The 18875-nt window shown below is 47.1% G+C and overlaps 1 protein-coding gene across 1 annotated transcript in view; it reads left to right on the plus strand.

The window, feature by feature from the left end:
• The window catches only part of SRCIN1 (SRC kinase signaling inhibitor 1), a 347319-nt gene that overhangs the window by 303586 nt on the left and 24858 nt on the right, over nucleotides 1–18875 (plus strand). The window contains exons 15-19 of the mRNA XM_015412427.1: nucleotides 2686–2833; nucleotides 5080–5389; nucleotides 7477–7735; nucleotides 13618–13772; nucleotides 14594–14746. Coding sequence (XP_015267913.1) covers nucleotides 2686–2833; nucleotides 5080–5389; nucleotides 7477–7735; nucleotides 13618–13772; nucleotides 14594–14746 — 1025 coding nt within the window. The remainder of the gene's footprint in view (nucleotides 1–2685; nucleotides 2834–5079; nucleotides 5390–7476; nucleotides 7736–13617; nucleotides 13773–14593; nucleotides 14747–18875) is intronic.

Raw genomic sequence — 18875 nt, forward strand, 5'->3', positions numbered from 1 at the left:
AATACCTACGCTTCGCAATTGGTCAACAACATTACCAATATGCAGCCCTGCCATTTGGCCTTTCAAGCGGCCCAAGAGTCTTCACAAGGACTATGATTGTGGTTGCGGCTTTCCTCCATCTCAGGAGTATCTCCGTCTACCCGTACATCGACGATTGGCTCTTGGTAGCATCCTCCAAGGACGCCCTGGTCTCAGACATCAACGAGACACTGGCACTCCTGGAAAACCTGGGCCTACAAGTCAATCAGGAAAAGTCTCAACTTCAACCAGTTCAGAAAATACAGTACATCGGTGCCCTACTAGATTCCAACAATTGAATGGCTTACCTGCCACAAGATAGAGCAACAGACACTGTGTTGCTGCTCCTTGCATGCCATGTGGTGGATGGGAAACTGCATAATATTTAAGATCATGGCCTCATCAGTGCCATTTTCCTTACCTCAGCCCCCCATGGCTACTATTCCCCACCACTACCACCAGCAGAGGGCTGCACCATACAGATCCACAATAAAAAGGACTAGAGACTCTGGATTTTTCCGCATTCTCATTTTCATTGTTTGTGTGTTCCTGTTGCTTGTGGGGACGGGGTTCTGTTCTGTGTGCGTTTTGCTCCCTCTGGTGGTCAATTGGATATTACATCGTGTTATGTCAAATCTGCAGGGAGATATGCTGGACAATAAGTAACATTAAATAGACCACTAGAGAGAGCAACCCCTCACCCTGAAGCAGCAGGAACACACAAGCAAGAAAAATGAGAATGCAGAAATGACCTTTAAAAAAAAAATTAAATGGAGAGCCCTCACTGTTTAGATGCAGTTATCATTTAATTGCACTGACTGTGAGCATGAACAGGAGGGCCAGTTTGGTGTAGTGGTTAAGTGTGTGGACTCTAATCTGGGAGAACCGGGTTTGATTCCCCACTCCTCCACTTGCACCTGCTGATGTGACCTTGGGTCAGTCACAAGCTCTGGCACAGCTGTCCTTGAAAAAGAGCGAGCATGAACAGGAGGGTAAAAGTGTGTTCATTAGTCCATATTAATATGCACTATTGATGGTTTGTGTGTTTGAATGGAAGTTCAGTGTTTGGGAAGGGATTTCTCCATCACTGACTGGCTAGCAATCTCACTTCCGGGGGTCGGTGGGTTTCCAGGTGTGTCCCCATGCTACGAGTGTAAATGTCACTGGTTCTTGACATAACAGTTTCTGACATTTCCTCTCTGGGACATGTGCAATGTTAAGACTTGCTGATAAATGTCTACATTCACCAAGTTGGTGACATTTAACACAAGGAGCTGCGAGGCAAGCCAGCAGTCCAAAGGGCAGATCGTTCAAAATGAAAAAAAACTATTGAGGAAAACCAGTGTAGACGTATCCCAAGGTCCTAACAAAGGCTCGTGCTTTCCAAGTTTGGATCTGACAGTAGCAGTTCTCGAGGACTAGTGTTTTGTGTCTCCTGTGTGCTGTGGTATGTTTCATGTGTGAATTTGCATTGATAGGCCATTTTGATCATGCCCTCAGTGTAGCACGCTTCTCCCCCCTGCCCCGCCCCTCCCCCCAAATCCTTCTACCCAATTGGTTTTGGTTAAGAACAGGGCTATTTTTGGGCAGGAACGCACAGGAACGGAGTTACGGCTGGCTTCAGAGTTGGCCACGCCCACTACAGCCAAAACCTCTGCATGCGTGGCTACAGAGGGAAGGCCTGGAGAGTGACCCCCCGGCGACTCCAAGGCGTGCAGTCCAGGGGGGCCCTGGAAGGATTGGGGAGGCATTAAAATGCCTCCCTGCGCCTTCCCCGGCAAGCTAAGGGCAAGCCAAGGGAAGGCAGTATAAACTACCTTCCCTCCAAGGGCCGGCTTGCCTGGGCTCCCTGCAGCCGCAGGGCGCCTGGGCAAGCCAAAGAAAGGCATGGGGCGTGGCCTAATATGCTAATGAGCTACCCTGTCAGGGGTGTGGTCTAATATGCTAATGAGTTTCTGCTGTTGTGTGTGAGCTATTATGCTGATGAGTTCCTGCTGGGCTTTTTCTACAAAAAAAGCCCTGGTTAAGAATAATTACTAAGTTCACAAAAGCATAGCTCAGGGGTCCCCAACTTGGTGCCTACAAAATGTTTTTTATAAAGTGGGCGGAGCTTTGCTGAACAAGGCTTCTGACTGGCCACTGGAGATTTGATTGGCTGCACAGATCTTTAAAAACATCCCTTCGGCAGTGACCACCACCACAGCACAAGGATCTTCACTGTGTGACTGGAGGTAAGCTGTGGTCGCCCCGTTGCGGCCGGCTCCACCTCCTGTGGCAGACATTTTGCGGCTGCGCCCACCACGCTGTGTCAGAAGTCCAAACGTGCCCGCAGACTCAGAAAGGTTGGGGACCCGGTAACTTCCCCTCTCCACTCTCCAATGAATGCAGAGCACACCGAGGCTTACTTTCTTTGGGGGCACAAGACTGGGAGAGGATGTTATGGCGGGTGTTTGCCCGTTGGGAGCATGCAGTTTCTCCTCTGAGACCAAGTAGCGGGAGTGGCCGCAGGAGGCCTAGTACCTGACTCACCTGAGCCCTCCCCCATCCCGCCCGCCTGCTTCCCTTCTCAGCTCCACGCCTCCCTTCCCCCCAGGTGAAAGCCTTCCTCAGGCCTGCTCTGACCCCCATGCCTCTCCCTCCCCTCTCTGCCCACCCCTGGCATTGCAGCTAATTTCCCCAGCCTGCAGAGCAAAATGCGCGTGGTCCTTCGTGTGGAAGTTGAGGCCGTGAAGTTCCTCAAGGAAGAGCCCCACCGGCTGGACGGCCTGTTCAAGCGCTGCAAGACGGTGACGGACACCCTGGCCCAAGTTCGCAGGTGAGTGACCCCTCTCTGGAGGCAAAACCTCACTCCCCCACATGGGACCTGATAGGCGGGGTGCTCGGCGCTTCCCTTCAGGAGGTCTCTCAGGTGTGCTTGCAAACTAGGGTTGGGAACAGAAAGAAATCAAGCTATGGGAAAAGATGCTACTGAAGATGCTAAGAAAGAAAATGTGGTCTGTGTGTAATTTTATGAAAAATACAAGCGCAAAAATTCCAAAAATGTGATAGCGCTGATACAATCGAAAGACATAAAAATACATGGAAATGAAATCCAAATACATAAATGAAAATGAAGTCCAGATGAACAATGAAGATTCCAGATATATCTTTCGCTTCGACAATCTTCTTCAAAGGTGGACTATGATTGTCTTCAGTAATAGACTGCAATAATATATTAAAAAGGTAAAAGTAAAGGTTCCCTTGCTCAAAAGCCAGTCAAATCTGACTCTAGGGGGTGGTGCTGCTCTCCATTTCCAAGCCAAAGAGCCAGTGCTGTCTGAAGATGCTTCTGTGGTCATGTGGCCGGCATGACTAAATGCCAAGGCATACAGAATGCTGCTACCTTCCCACTGAAGTGGTTCCTATTTATCTACTTGCAGTTTCTTGCTTTCGAACTACTAAGTTGGCAGGAGCTAGGGCCAGAGACGGGAGCTCACCCACTCACTCGGGCCTCGAACTGCCGAGCTGCCGACCTTCCATAGGCTATGTAATTACAAATTTATGTGAACAATTATTTTAAAAAACACTTACTTTCTTTTGATGTTTTCAGTTCTCAAAGAATAATTTCAAGTACCATCAAAATTCTATTTAAAGTGAAAACACAACTTAAAAATACAAACAATACAAATAGAATTCACTGTGAATAGAATTCTGATGGTACTTACTGAAGACAATCATAGTCCACCTTTGAAGAAGATTGTCGAAACGAAAGATATATCCGAAATCTTTGTTCTTCATCTGGACTTCATTTTCATTTATGTATTTGGACTTCATCTCCGTGAATTCTTACATCTTTAGATGGTTTTAGCACTATTGAATTTTTGGAACTTTTGCACTTGTATTTTTCATAAAATTACACACAGAGACCATATTTTCTTTCTCTGCTTTATTACTGTTTTTCCCCACAGCTTGATTTCTTTATGTTCCTATATTTTCCCAGCTTTGTATCTTCCTTTTGGTTCAGTATTGCAAACTAGGATTGCCAGGTCCCCCCGGCCACTGGTGGGGGATGGGGGGGGGTAGGGTTGACAGATACAGGTTGGGAAATTCCTGGAGATTTGGGGATGGAGCCTGGGGAGGACAGGGACCTCAGTGGGGTACGATGTGCCACAGACCCCACCCTCCAAAGCAGCTGTTTTCTCCAGGGGAACTGATCTCCATAGTCTGAAGATGAGCTTTAATTCTCGAGCATCCCCAAGTCCCACCATTTTGCAAAGATTTTAAAAATTAATTGCATTTGTGCTCCCAGCTACCTCCAAGGAGCTCAGGAGCTATATGTAGGATTCTCAGGCACCCCCCCCCCCGCCTGCCCGCCCGCCTGCCCGCCTGCCTGCCCGCCTTTCCCAGGAACGGGTTTGAACTAGATCTTCTTTGCTATCCAAGAAGGCATCTTCAAACTGTTCTCGTGGAAATACACAGCAGTATTTATTTAAGGCCTGCTCCTTGATGCTAAAAGGCCTCTCTCACTAACCGGGGCTTTGCCACCATCAGGACATTGATGCACCCCTCGTTTGCTGTTTCCTGGAAGTTACAGCTTCTTTTGCCCTCACTGACATTCAGACCCAGCCGTCACAGTTTTCAGTGCTGCTGTTAGGCTGGCCATTTGTCCAGCTGTGGTTTCCTGCTTTTGGCCCCAGTCCCATGGCCTTGAGAAACTGAGGAGCAGGAGGAAAAATGGACAGAAAATGGCCTCCGTAGCAGTGCTCGAGGAATCTCCATAGTCTTTACCATAGACATAGGGGAAATTACTAGAGTGTCTTCAGAAGTGATGTCACATTGTCCCCAAACTCCGCCTCCCCAGGCACTACCCTCAAAATCTCCTGGCATTTGCTGAGGCAGTGCTGGCAATGCTAACTGCTGTTCATGCACACAGATGTGCTATTAAAAATGCTCCCTTTTAGACAGACAAATGTGACAATGTGGTATTTTCACATGGAAGCCATTTTTAAATCCACTGCATACATGGGCTTCTGCAAGAGACTCTTGGCCTTCTCTTGATGTTTCATGCACTGTTCCTGGCAGGCAAGTGGATGATGGTGTCTGGGACTCCTCCAGTAACCTTCTCAGCCAGTCTCCAAAGAAGGTGGAGCCAGAAAGCGACTTCAGCAAGGGCCTGGATTTCGAGATGCCCACCAGTCCCCCAATGAACCTCCACGACCTGACCTCTTCGACCGACAGCCTGGGCACAAGCAGCTTTGGGCAAAGTCCTGGGCAGAGCCACATCTCCAAGAGCAGCAACCCGTCCCGGGGGTTGGAGATGGTTGTAATCAAGACCCAGATGGGGTCCGAGACCCCCAGCAAAAGGAATGTGGACAGATCGGTGTCTATGGAGGTGAGAACATTTCTTGTTTGTGGAGTGGGAAAGGAAATTGGGGTGGGCCTCTGTTTGAGGGCTTGACTGCTGGCAGCCCACCCCCTGGACGACATCAGGGATTTGCCTAAGGCAATCAGGGCTAGCCCAAGATATTTTTGTCTCCAGGGTGAAAAAATCAATCCTCCCCCTTCCCCCACGCTATCAAGGCACGATCCTTTAAGACAGGGGTCCCCAGATTTTTTGGTGGAAGGGGGCTTTGTAGGCCCACCAGCAACATCTTTGCAATGCTGGAACAGCACGGTGGGCATGCCCACAAAATGGCTACCACTGTCATGCCTGCCCTTGACTCAGCCCCAGAACCTGCTCCTGACAGCCTAAGAGGGGAGGATCCCGTGCCTTTAAGAGCTGAAGAAGCATCAGGATCTGTACCTACTGTAAGTATGGAGGAGGATACACAGCAATCTGAGCCAACTACAGGACGGTTTGCACCTGGGATTGATCCAGCCGTAAACAGCTCACCATCTGCATCTCCCCCACCTGTAAGCCGTCTTAGGGATAGGAGACGTCAGGATCTGGCTAGCCGATGAAAAGAAGCACGTTCAAGAGGAGATCCTTGAGCCCTGAGTTTAAACAGCAGCCAGGACCTCGCACAAAGGTGCTAATATGTTAATGAGCCAGAGCACTATTTAGTAGGGCCTCTGGCCATGAGTACTTTGAGTTGGCAACCTTGTTCGTAGAACCAGAAGCTCTGCACCTTGATTCCTGTTTGACTCTGTGGCTTTTTGGACTCGGCTTGTGTTTGTGGACTTCTGCTCTGGCTCCTGACTCCCAGGTGTGTGCCCCTGAGTACTAATCTGGTTTCTCTTCAGATCGCATAAATCTTTCGCCTTTTACTGAGTACTAATCATAATGGGGACTGTATACCAAGGGAGGGTAGGATGGGTTTGGTTTGCAGCAGGGCTTTTTCAGTGGCAGAAGTGTGGGAAGTGTCTTCCTGCTTACAGAAGTGTGGGAAGTGTCTTCCCCAGCAGTTTTTTTTTTGGGGGGGGGGTCAAAGAAGACGGGGACAGCAAAGGATGAGATGGTTAGACAGTATCATAGATGCAACGAACATGAAATTGAGCAAACTTCAGAGGATGGCGGAAGACGGGAAGGCCTGGCGTGATCTGGTCCATGGGGTCACGAAGAGTCGGACTCGACTGTGCGACTGAACAACAACAACATAAGGCAGAATGATTTAAAGGGGCCTTTGCAAACAGTCCTGCTGCCATGCTGATGGTTTGACCTGCTGTCGATTTAAACCAGAGGTCCCCAATGTGGTATCCATGGGCACCCGGTCACTCACTGATACCTTTTCTGGCACCTGCCAAGTGTTTTTAGGAAGTTGGTGGGGCTAGCTAGGGTTTTTGCCCAGCATAGGGTCGTCAGCCCCCCACCCCTGGTCTGGGTGGGGGTTCCCCCTCTTTTGTGGGCTCCTCCCCGCCACCAGCCAGCTGGCTGGCAGGGAGGAAACCCGTCCACAAATGCCCCGAAACATGGCACAATGACATCACCCAGAAATGATGCCATCACTCCACTAACACTCTAGTTTTTGGGCAAAACTCTATGGTAAAAGTGGGCTCAAACCACAGAGTTTTGCCCAAAAACTAGAGCATCACTGCATGACGGCCGTGGTGTGATGACGTCACTTCCAGCAGAAGCTCCAGGAAAGGACCATCGATCTCCCCACAGGCAGAAAGGTAGGACCTGACAAACCTAACAAGGCTTCTGATCAACCACTGGAGATTTGATTGGCTGCACATTTTTTAAAAAAATGTTGCTTTGACAGCAGTTACCACCACAGCACAAGGATCTCCACTGTGTTATTGAAGTTAAGCCATGGCATTCATATCGTGGCCGGCTCCGCCTCCTGCAGCAGCCATTTTGTGTCAGAATCCCAAGTGTGCCTGCAGGCTCAAAAAGTTTGGGGATCCCTGGTTTAAATGTGTATGGAATTGTCTGTATAACTAATAACCACTTTATGTCAACAAAGCGGCTTATAAATATTTTAAAGAAATAAATTTTGGAGCACTTAGCATAACAATGAACATGGCCCTGCCTTACAGGCTGCAGAGCGGGACTGGGAGGAGAAGCGGGCAGCCTTGACCCAGTACAGCGCCAAGGACATTAACCGCCTCCTGGAAGAGACCCAAGCGGAGCTGATGAAAGCCATCCCTGACTTGGAGTTTGCGGCTAAGCACAAACAGACCTCCAGCAGTGGCGGCAGTGGAAGTGCGGCCTCCACCCCCGAGCACAAGCCCCCCAAGCCCCAGCACGCACAGAAGACCACGGCCAAAATGGACCTCAATGGGCGCCGGGGGTCAGGTAAAGTCAGTGGGGTTAAATGTAAAAAACGCCAATTGCCTTGGAAGCACAGAAGCTTTACGCGGTGTCTCCAATCTTCCACATTTCCCGACTAAGGGAAATGCTGTTCAAACAAATTGCAAAGATGATCTGACTCCATTGGTAACAAGAGAAAGAAAATAGAAGCACATCTTACATGACATATTCATGTAGGTGCTGCAGGGGACATTTCATAGAAAAAGAGGTGCAGGAGCTCATTAGCATAACTCCTTAGCATAACTTATTTGCATATGCCACACCCTCTGACATCACTGGGAGTGTGTCAGAAGGCAACACCCACTGCTCAGGCTCCACTGGACTGTTTTGGATTGCTAGCTATTGGGGGGGGGGGAACGTGCAGATCTGCCCTCACAGAGGAGGGAGAGCTTGTACCTGAATAAAACCTTGTCTTAAAGGTGCCACTGGACTGTTTTGGGCCGGGGGGGGGGCGGGGGCAGCTCTGCAACTTACCTGGCTGCTTCTTGCTCTGACTGAGGGCTGCTGGGAGAAGGGGGTGGGGCTTGTTGCATGTGCCCGCCTCCTGGGCTCTTTACTGCCGGAGCTCTGCTCCTGTGCGCTCCTGCAGGAAATGACCCCCTGTGTAGGTGCATTTAACTTATTGTGAACAGAATAACTTCAAAAAAGGTAAACTTGCTCCAGCTCCAAGCCCAGGTAAGCGAGAGAAGAAGGGGATGCCCTATATAAAATGGAAACAGAAGGCAAGCAAGAACCAGAGACGTTCAACATCTAACCGATGAGAGGATGGGGCAAACGTACCCGAGGAAGGGAATTCTCTTAACCTTTTCCTTCACAGAACGTCTTGCATGCAGAGTTACAGTGTCCCAACAAAATCACCGTGTAGCCTTCTCTACCCCGATGCTTTAAGTCGAGGGACTTTTTTTATGCATCTGGTGGTTCTTTGCCCTCCCAGAATCTCACTACAGACACGGCGTAACTCCATCCTCTTCCATTTTCTCACCCACAAAGTAACAAGAAAATAAAGAGCTGCACCAGTCACAGGAGATGAATGGAATGATGCTTATTTGCGGTCAAAGACCATTTATCAAAAATAATAGATGTTCGTTAAATACAAGCAGATTAGCTTTCGGCTCTAAAAATAAACATATAACCTTAAAATCATCAAAATGTTAAAAGGAGAAAAGTTAAACAGTCCTTATATTGAAATAATTATAAGATGTTTAAAACTAAACTACTTATGAGTCATGCAAAAGGTAAATGAGGATTCTACTTGATCTGCTTCTTATTGTGGGATTTTACCAGTTGCCAGCAGAATTTTGCTATTTGTCTGGAGATCTGCTGATTTTGCTCTATCAAAAGTCTCTCTAGATCAGCACTATCTGCATCAAATGCTGGTCTATCCAAGGGGGGGGGCAATAAGCTTATCCCTATAAACCTGATGAAATAGACAGTGAAAGAACATGTGGAACATCGATTCCACTTCTCCCATAGAGCATGGGCAGCACCTGTCTTCATATGGTATCTTTCTATAGTTTCCTTCTAAAGCCTTAGAGGGAATAGCCGCACAACGAGCCAGGGTAAGAGCTCTTCTATAGGGTGGCACATCCAGATGAGTCAGGTATTTAGCTGTTTTCATTACATATCTGGAGTCAGGGGTCATTTCCTGCGGGAGCGCACAGGAGCGGAGCTCCGGCAGTAAAGAGCCCAGGGGGCGGGCACAGGCAACAAGCCCCACCCCCTGCTTCCAGCAGCCCTCAGTTGGAGCAAGAAGCAGCCAGGTAAGTTGCAGAACCCCCCGATCCAAAACAGTCCAGTGGCACCTTTAAGAACAAATTTTATTCAGGTACAAACTCTCCCTCCTCTGCGAGGACAGATCTGCATGTCTGCCCCCCCCCCCAATAGCTAGCAATCCAAAACAGTCCAATGGAGCCTGAACGGCGGGTGTTGCCTTCTGACACACTTTCGGTGATGTCAGGGGGTGTGGCATATGCTAATGAGTTATGCTAATGAGTCATGCTAATGAGGTCCTGCACCTCTTTTTCCAGGAAATGACCCCTGTCTGGAGTCATTATGGACCAGAAAAGAAGGAGCTCAGTTTAAATCCCCTTGGCGCTCAAGATCACAAATCCTTTGTTTTATTATACTTCTCGCCTGTATGTTGTTTTGCGCCAATAAATCCTCAGGCAAGAGTCCCATTTTTTCTAAATTAGTCTTGGTCATTTGAATTCACCTTGCCTGATAGGGATCTTTGTTTATTAGCGGGGAAAGTCACAGGAGATAAAAAATAGGGCCAAGGCCGATGGTGCAAAATCAGGTAAAGTGTGTGTGTGTGTGTATTACTCAATTAAATCTCCAAAAATTCCCTATGCGTTTCGCCAACAGGCTTCGTCAGGGGAATCTGTTTGTCTTGCAGTAGTTCTTCAGAAAGAGTAAAAAAACCCAGTAGGTAGTCCTTCCAGTGACAATTACCTACTGACCTTTTACTCTTTCTGAAGAACGACTGCAAGACAAACAGATTCCCCTGACGAAACCTGTTGGCGAAACACGTAGGGAATTTTTGGAGATTTAACTGAGTAATTTAAAAACTTCCTGACAGTTCGAGTGGCTCCTCAGTGGCAAAAGCTTCCTTGGGAGGTGGTGGGCTTCTCCTCCTTCGGAGGTTTTTAAGCAGAGGCTAGGTGGCCATCTGGCAGCAATGCTGATTCTGTGAATGTAGGCAGATCATGAGAGGGAAGGCAGGAAGGGATGAGTCAGGGCTTTCTTATATGCCCAGGGTAATGCCAGTCTCCACTTTGGGGTCAGAAAGGAATTTTCCCCCAGGCCTGATTGGCCCAGGGATGCTGGAGGTTTTCTGCCTTGCTCTGGGCATAGAGCAGGGGTCACTGGGGGAGTGGGGGAGGGTAGCTGTGAACAGTGTTCCCTCTAAGCCGAGTTAGTGTGAGCTAGCTCACAGTTTTTTAGCCTCTAGCTCACCCATTTTTGTCTTAGCTCAGGAAGGATGGCTCCAGAGCAGACTAATTTATTCTGCTAGATATGTGCAGAAACTGGTATTGGGCATGTCAGAGGGTCATCATGGTATATATAATGGTTAGAGCATTGGACTAGAATCTGGGAGGCCTGGGTTTGAATCCCCCCATTTTGACGTGGAAGCGTGCTGTGAGACCTTGGGTCAGACACTCTCAGCCTAACCTACCTCACAAGGTTGTTGTGAGGATAAAATGAAGGCGAAGAGAGCAATTTGTGGCATTGGGTCCACACTGGGGAAGAAAATGGGGTACAAAGGAAGTAAAATAAATATCAGAGATTCCAGTGCCTGATCTACAGATACCGTGGCCTGAGGAGTAAAGGCTGAAGGCACTTTCCCGTTTGATCTTCACAACAACCTCGTTGTGCCACTTTCGACTGTAGGTGGGGGCTCACATGATGGAACGCTCCTGGCCAACAACAAAAAGTCCATGTGCAAAGAGAACCACCATGTCAAGGACAAGTCTGGGCTTGAGCCCTGCTTCCTGACAGGCTAGTTTTCTCAGTGCGTGGACGTATTTGTGTATGGCAGAGGATTATTAAGTGGAGCCTCCACTTGTGGTCTGAAGTGGTTCAGGCCCACCTGTATTTTTATCACTCCATGAAAACGGGCCTAAGGCTCTAAATGTTTTCTCAAGGGTTTTTAACTTTTATTATTTTTTTTTAAAAAAAACCCAAACTAGCTTAAGAAAGTTGAAACCAGAGTGCAGGGAGTTCATGTACCATAGGAGGGAGGGGGTGTTTCTCTGCTTTCTTCTTGTGGACCATTTTTTTTCTTATCAGTATACTGTCCTTTGCAAGCTGCTTTTTTTTTTGTGCCAAGCTGTGTAAAGGATATGGATAGTTTTGATAAGGAAAATGTCCTGGGGAGGGAGATAAGTGCCGTTTCCTTCTCCCCATGTGAATTTCCATGTAGGCTAAATCCTAAATTGATGGGATTTTCATTTAATAAGGCACCCCTTTAAATAATTTTTTTAAAGTTTAACAGAATCACGGTCTTATCTAGCCAACAAACGTACCCAAAGAGTCATTAATACGTGGAATTCACTACCTCAAGAAGTGGTAGCGGCTACAAGCATAGACAGATTGGATAAACATATGGAGCAGAGGTCCATCAGTGGCTATTAGCCACAAGGTACAGATGGAACTCTCTGTCTGGGGCAGTGATGCTCTGTGTTCTTGGTGCTTGGGGGGCAACAGTGGGAGGGCCTCTGGAGTTCTGGCTCTGCTGATAGACCTCCTGATGGCATCTTGGTTTTGACCACTGTCTGACACAGAGTGTTGGACTGGCTGGACCATTGGCCTGATCTAACATGGCTTCTTTTATGGTCTTATATGGAGCAGAGATCTATGAGTGGCTATTAGTGACAATGTACACTCTGGTGTCACTCTTTCGTGCAGACTGATGAACAGTAAGGCCGACATTGGAGAACGTGTTCTCAACAGGCACTGACAGCCCTGGAATGCACAGGGAACCCTCTCAGTTTTCCAAACCTTGGGAAACATTTAAAGATTTACAGTGATATGTAAATCGTGAACGGATCCTTGTTGTTTAATTGTTTAATGTTTTGTATCCCCTGCACCACTGGCTATTGCACTACGGTTCCGTTGTAGCAATCACCTGCAACGGGATTGTCATCCCAGTAGCAAAGGGCTTCCGTAGCACAATGGTAGCGCAATGACCGACGGTGTGCAGATGCTCAGATATAGCCTGTCCTTCAACTCCAGGCAGTCCAAAATAGATAGCTCTACAAAAAGGAGCTTCAGAAGCTCACAGCAAACCACCTCTCTCCCTTCTCATCCCATTTACTGCACCTCCCCAAAAAATCTAGTCAAAAGAACCATTTGATGTGATGTATTGTTCCAGTTTTCTCTGGCCCTGCAAGCAGGATAGGAAAGGTATAGGGAGAGGAGTGTGGGGGGAAAGCTGGGCCTGGAGGCATTACGTCACACGGGTCTTAGAGTACCAGGGAAATGCAGGGAAAGGTGGGATGTAGCGAGGCAGCAACCATGCATCCCCTAGGGTCCTTAACTGACCTAGTTATAAATCTGGGCCTGCTGATAATCTATGCTACTGGTGATGATCTAGCTCTGACTTGTGTCGCCAGGCTAGCCCGATCTCATCCATCTCAGAAGCTAAGCAGGGTTGGTCCTAGTTAGTACTTGAATGGGAGACCACCAAGGAATTCCTGAGTCGCTACACAGAAGCAGGCAATGGCAAACCACCTCTGTTCGTCTCTTGCCTTGAAAACCACATGGGGTCACTGTAAATCAGCTGTGACCTGATGGCACTTTCCATCACCACTACCACAGATGTGATGTGTGTATATCTTTAAGTACATGGCTTTCCATTTTATGGTGATGTATTTAACCTGATAGAATGGGGAGGGTCAGCATACTCTCCAGTCCTGTGATGTTGTTCTTTGCTCTCCTTTCTTGGCGTCTCCTTCTACTAAATAAAGCTGGTCTATAAACAACAACTAGGTGTTGTTGTTCATCAGACAAGGCATATCGCCACAGAACACTACATAGTGTCAGAAGTGGGTGATCTAATTGTCCATGGTCCAGATCTGAACTGGTTTCATACTGGGTTAACTAAGTTTTTCATCCTCTTTCCCCAAGTTCCAGATTTTTTGGAGGAAATCAGGAAATTTAACCCATTTTTTAACCATTTTGAACCTGTGATGCCTTGAAAACTGTCTGAGCAACTAGTTTTACTAGCAGGATGCTTTGAAGGAAGGGGGGGGGAGCCAGAAGAACAATTCCACCATTGTGAAGAACCTTTGGATTTAGCACCTGCGCAGGATGATAGTTGTGAGTGAAAGGCATAACTTCTAACATGAATCTTGTCACCTCCCTAGATGAGTTGACGGTGCCTAGGTATCGAACCGAGAAGCCCTCCAAGTCTCCTCCCCCGCCCCCACCTCGGCGAAGTTTCCCGTCCTCCCATGGCCTCACAACCACTCGCACAGGAGAAGTGATTGTCACCAGCAAAAAGGAATCCAGCTTTATGAAGGTAGGAAACTCTCAGTCTCTGTCAAAAGGATTAGGTTTGTACCAGGCTAGAGATACTCAAGGATGAGTCATGGGGTAGGGCACCAAGTCCAACCCCTCCCTCAGTGCAGGCTAGAGTGTCCCTGGCAGATGGTCGGCCAGTCTCTGCTAGAAGACCTCCAGCAAGGGGGAGCCCTCCATCCTTTAGGTAATTGGTTCCGTTGTCCAAACCATTCTTTCCATGAGGAAGTTTCTGCTTGTGTTCGACACAAATCTATTGTCCTGTGGCATTAGATCTTGTCTTGCCCTCTGGAGTAGCGGAGAAGAGCTCTCTTCTATGAGAACTGCCCTTCAAAGTGAAATGAAGTCTCCCCTCAGTTATCTAGGGTTGCCAGGTCTCCTGTGGTCATTGGTGGGGGACTGGGGGGGTAGGGTTGCCAGATCCAGGTTGGAAAATTCCTGGAGATTTGGGGACGGAGTATGGAGAGGACAGAGACCTCAGTGGGGTACAATGCTGTAGAATCCACCCTCCAAAGCATCCGTTTTCTCCAAGGGAACTGAGCTCTGTAGCCTGGCAATGAACTGTAATTCCAGGGGAATACCCGGGCTCCACCTGGAGGCTGGCATCCGTGTCTCCAGGCTAAATACACCCAGTTCCTTCCAGTTTTCCCCGTCAGACTTCTTTCTCCAGACCTCCCAACCATCTCCACTTGCACATCTTCCTTAAAGCACACATTCCAGAAGAGGTCTGACTGCCTTTATCCTCCCCTTGCTATCCTCACTATTAACTACCCACCCACCCCTCCCCGTTCTGCTACTCTCTTGCATGCATTGTGATCACAGAAAGCAGAGTCAGAAGAGCTGGAGACGCAGAAGCCGCAGGTGAAACTGAGGAGGACTGTCTCGGAGGTTGCCCGGCCAGCTTCGACTCCACCCATCATTGCCTCTGCCATCAAAGATGATGATGACGAAGACAGGATCATTGCTGAACTCGAGGTAGGGCAGGAAAGACGTAAGGAGGGACTTTAGTGCGGCACTTTGCAAACTGGTGCTCAGCTGTGGCTGCAGAGCAGTCACTGTCCATATGGGTCAAAGGAGTGTCTTTGGTCGCTAAATCAATAGTCTTCCAGGAGGTCTCATATGTGCCTGCTGGAGTGGTGTTTAAGAAACTGTGCTGTAGTCGTAGGTAGCACGGGGAGGTGAACTTCCTATGTTTTATAGGCATTGGAATCTAGAACTGTGGTAGATTCACTGAGATGTTCACCCGAGTGGATTCCCCACAGGTAGGATTATGCTTTGAGAGAATGTCTGCACAGTATACCGCTTTAAGTGCATCCCATACTACTCCAGACTTAGGGCTCTTCCCCATTCTAGTTTTCCTCACTTGTATTTCCCTGTTGCTTTGAGAGGTATTTTCTGTTCCACCTGCTTCCTCTAGTGGTCAATGTGTTATTACATTGCTTTACACCTGGCATAACTTCTTGCGGATTTAAACTGCACATTTTTATGCTGGACATAAAATGGTGTAATATTGAATCTACCACTAGAGGGAGCAAAACATGTGCAGGACAGGGAAAACACCCCAAAGCAACAGGAAAGACACAAGCGAAAAATGAGAATGTGGAAAAGCCCCTAGCTGCCCTGAAATGTTCATCACCAAATTTGAACCCTTGCCTAACATGTTTGTACTCCCCGAAGTCTGGGACAGACACAGGATATAACCTACAGAGAGATCATCTGCAAATTTACAGTTTTCTTTTTCGTTGAAGTATTTTCTATCAGTCTACAAAAGCCATGGTTTGAGTGTGTTGGTCTGTTCGTGACTGGGCTGTAGAGATCAACCAATCAACATGTGCAAATGTGTGTCATTGTGTCCTGATGTCTTTTATGAAAAGCAACACCACTGAGGGGAGAAAGGGATTTAGAGTGCAGAAGTGATGGGGGAAGGGAGGGTTTTTAACCCTTTACTTGCCACCTATTTCTCCACTCTCCCCCTCCACATGACAGTTCCCAGCAGTTCTTATGTGTGGCTGCTCTTGGAAACACTTGTTTCTTTAAAAAGGAAAAAAACCCTACCAAATATCTAAACTAAACTTCATTAATAAAAATATTACATCACTGATAATATGTCTTGTCAGACATTTTCATTAGGCCTGTTATGGTTCTAGTGTACAATAAATGGTCTCCATTGATCAAGCAAGGATTGCCTTGGCTGATTTGTCACTTCCCATAAATGTTTGTAAAAGGTCAGCTTGATCATTAATATAGTTTGCCAGATGCTGCTCTGCCGCTCCTCTTTTGTAGATGACGCAGCTCTTCTTGTGCTTCATTGCTGCAAAAGCACATGCCATTATCAACATGTTGCCCCGAGAGCTTTACGTAGATTCCAGATGCAAGGTTTCAGATAGCCGAGGATAATTAGAAAAGGGCTTTATGGTATAGTGCGCCTTTTTTAAAATGTCTTTGATCTTTCGATTAATGGTTCTCCAGTATATAAACTCACTTTCTTACAAGGCCACCATTGGTTTGCAGCAATTTGCATTGGCTTGATTATACCTGCAAACATATCAGATGTATTTACATATATTTTCCTAATGGAAGACTGATAAAAGTTGATACTTTGATAAAAAGTACCTCGGCTTTTCCTTACAGCTGCAAGCCTGCTCTTTGAAATTCGCAACTATAAACCCCTTTCTCATTTCTCTTGATGTCTTTAAACATAAAATCCCACCTGCATCAAAATTCTACGGCCTGATCTCATCCAATTGCTCCCATCCACCAAGCACAGTCCAGTTACACTATCCAGTGTATGGTTATTGTGGAGATGGCTTACTGCCTTGTGCACCACTGGGGGAGTAGCCACTTGCCAACTGACTACCCCTCCCCTTCGTCCTGGCCCTCCTTTTAAAATAGCATGTCCAAGACTGTAGAAGTCTGTGTGGTACAGAGAACCACTACCAGCATCAAAAGTTACAAAGCATTTATTAAAACGAAAATTCCACAAGCATACCCTCAGCACAGCACCGAACTGAGCAAGGGATTCAAAAGAAAAGGGTAAAATGCAATCCCTCCCTCTGTACATGTCCTAGCAGATGTTAAACAAAAGGCAGGCTCCTTAGCTTAGAAAGTTACAGATGTCCTAAAGGATTTCCGTTACCTTGAAGCCTCTGCTCAGTGCAGGTCAGAACATGGGACTGGCTGCCTCCTACAGACTTCAGGTGAGAGTTCCATCTGCCTCGATGGCATCAGCACAAAATATGAACATTTGAAAGACAACACTTGAATCTACTAATAGCAAAGATTCCTGGTAAAACAAGGCTATTGTGACAATCAGCAAGCAGATTATGAAACAGGATAACAGCATCTGTGTCCAACAGCATAGATTCCTAATAAAACAACGTAATGCAGTGGGGCTGGGATTGAAGAACTGGCAGGGGGGCACGCATTATCCCTAACAGAGGTCACCTCCCAAGCTGGTCCATTACACCCCAGCTTTACCCCCTCTACAAGTATGCCATCCAGAGCAAATCCATTGTGCAGTTTCTACGAAAGGATAGGAATATAGGGAGGGCCTTCCTAGTAGCTTCAGGCAGACTCTTCTATAATGTAGGAGCTGCTACAGAGATTGTCTGTTTTGTGTCGTTTAACCCAAAGACTTCCTCGGTCGTAAAAAGATCCCGTGATGATGAAAAGCTTCCTTCAATGTCTTTCTGCATGGAAGAAGTCTTTCTCCATTGAAGGAAGACTTGGTAAAGGGAGGTCACTGGATTTAGCCCCATGGATTCAACCCCTTGTGTCTCAGCCCTTTGCAAATAACAGGCAGTATTAGCCACTGTTCTCATTCCATCAGGTTTCTTGTCACGTCAAGCTCTCCCTTGCCAAAATTTGTAAATGCAGAAAATACTTCAGGTCTGCATTTTATATTTCACTCCCTTCTAAGTAAAAAGCCTGCCATTAAAAAAGGTTTGCGGCCCTTGATAAATTGCATTGTTCCTCGATAACATTGTTATTCAGTTCTGCCACTGATTTGCAAATCTTTTACAATACAGATCTGATGCCAGCACTGTGTGAAACAGCAGGAACTAATTCTTCCCTGCATTTATCCCAGATTTTAATTATGGCCGTACATATTTCATTACTTTTAGACTTGATTTGTTTTAATTTTTTCACCCCTCAATCAAATCTATGCTACCAACAGAGGACTATTTTCCTACCTCATTTTGTTTTTCTCCTTTGCACCTTTATTTGGAATCATCGGGTTGGATCCAGCCATCTTTTTCACTCAGTCCCACCCAATTTCCCTCCTGACTGCAGCCTCCTTCCTATGTGGCTTTTGTCCATGGGATCTCACGAACCCTGGCATGGACTTTTTGGTGGCCAAGGGGGAGGCCCCATTCCCTTTTCCTTTTGACCTAGACCCACCCACTTTCTAAAAGCACTTGGTGGGCACCAGGAAAGATGTCAAAGAGCACCTGTGGGCACCACGTTGGAGACCACGGCCCTATATGGCCCAGATGTTTAGTAGTGCAGGCCTGTACATAGTTACTCCAATCAAAGTCCATTGACTGACTTGAAAGGGCTTAGGCTGGTGTAACTCTGCATAGGACTGCACTGTTGATCTTATTATGTATAACTGATCCAAAGATCCAGATATCTTTGGGTAGGAAGATCCCCAAAATATACAGTTTCTTTATTTGTATGCATAGAGCCAGTTATCCTCCCAAAGTACGCTTTGGTGATATGATCCAAATTTAACTGCTGTGATCCAGATTCTTTTTCCCCTCTTGTTTAATGCAATCTTTGTCCAGGCCGCTCCAAAAGCTTTTTGTGATTCTAGCAAGAATGTCTCGCAGTCATAGAAGTTTTATGTTTTGAATCTTGAAGAGGACATCTGCTTAATAGAGTTGCTTTAAAGGGGAAGAATGATTATCTGCACATAATAAAATGTAATGCATAACTGTCCCATTGGTCAATTAACCAGAGAGAGTTTTGGTAAACCCTCATAGTTTGCTGGTGGAGCTGCGGTGGCTCAAGTGGTTAAGACGCTGAACTGCAGGCTGTGGAAGGTCAGTAGTTCAGCAGTTCAAGACCCGGGTGCTGCAAGACGGGGTGAGCTCCTGTCTCT

The sequence above is a fragment of the Gekko japonicus genome, unplaced genomic scaffold (genome assembly GCF_001447785.1).
Source record: "Gekko japonicus isolate JY-2015 unplaced genomic scaffold, Gekko_japonicus_V1.1 scaffold8, whole genome shotgun sequence".
Taxonomy (NCBI): Eukaryota; Metazoa; Chordata; class Lepidosauria; order Squamata; family Gekkonidae; genus Gekko; species Gekko japonicus.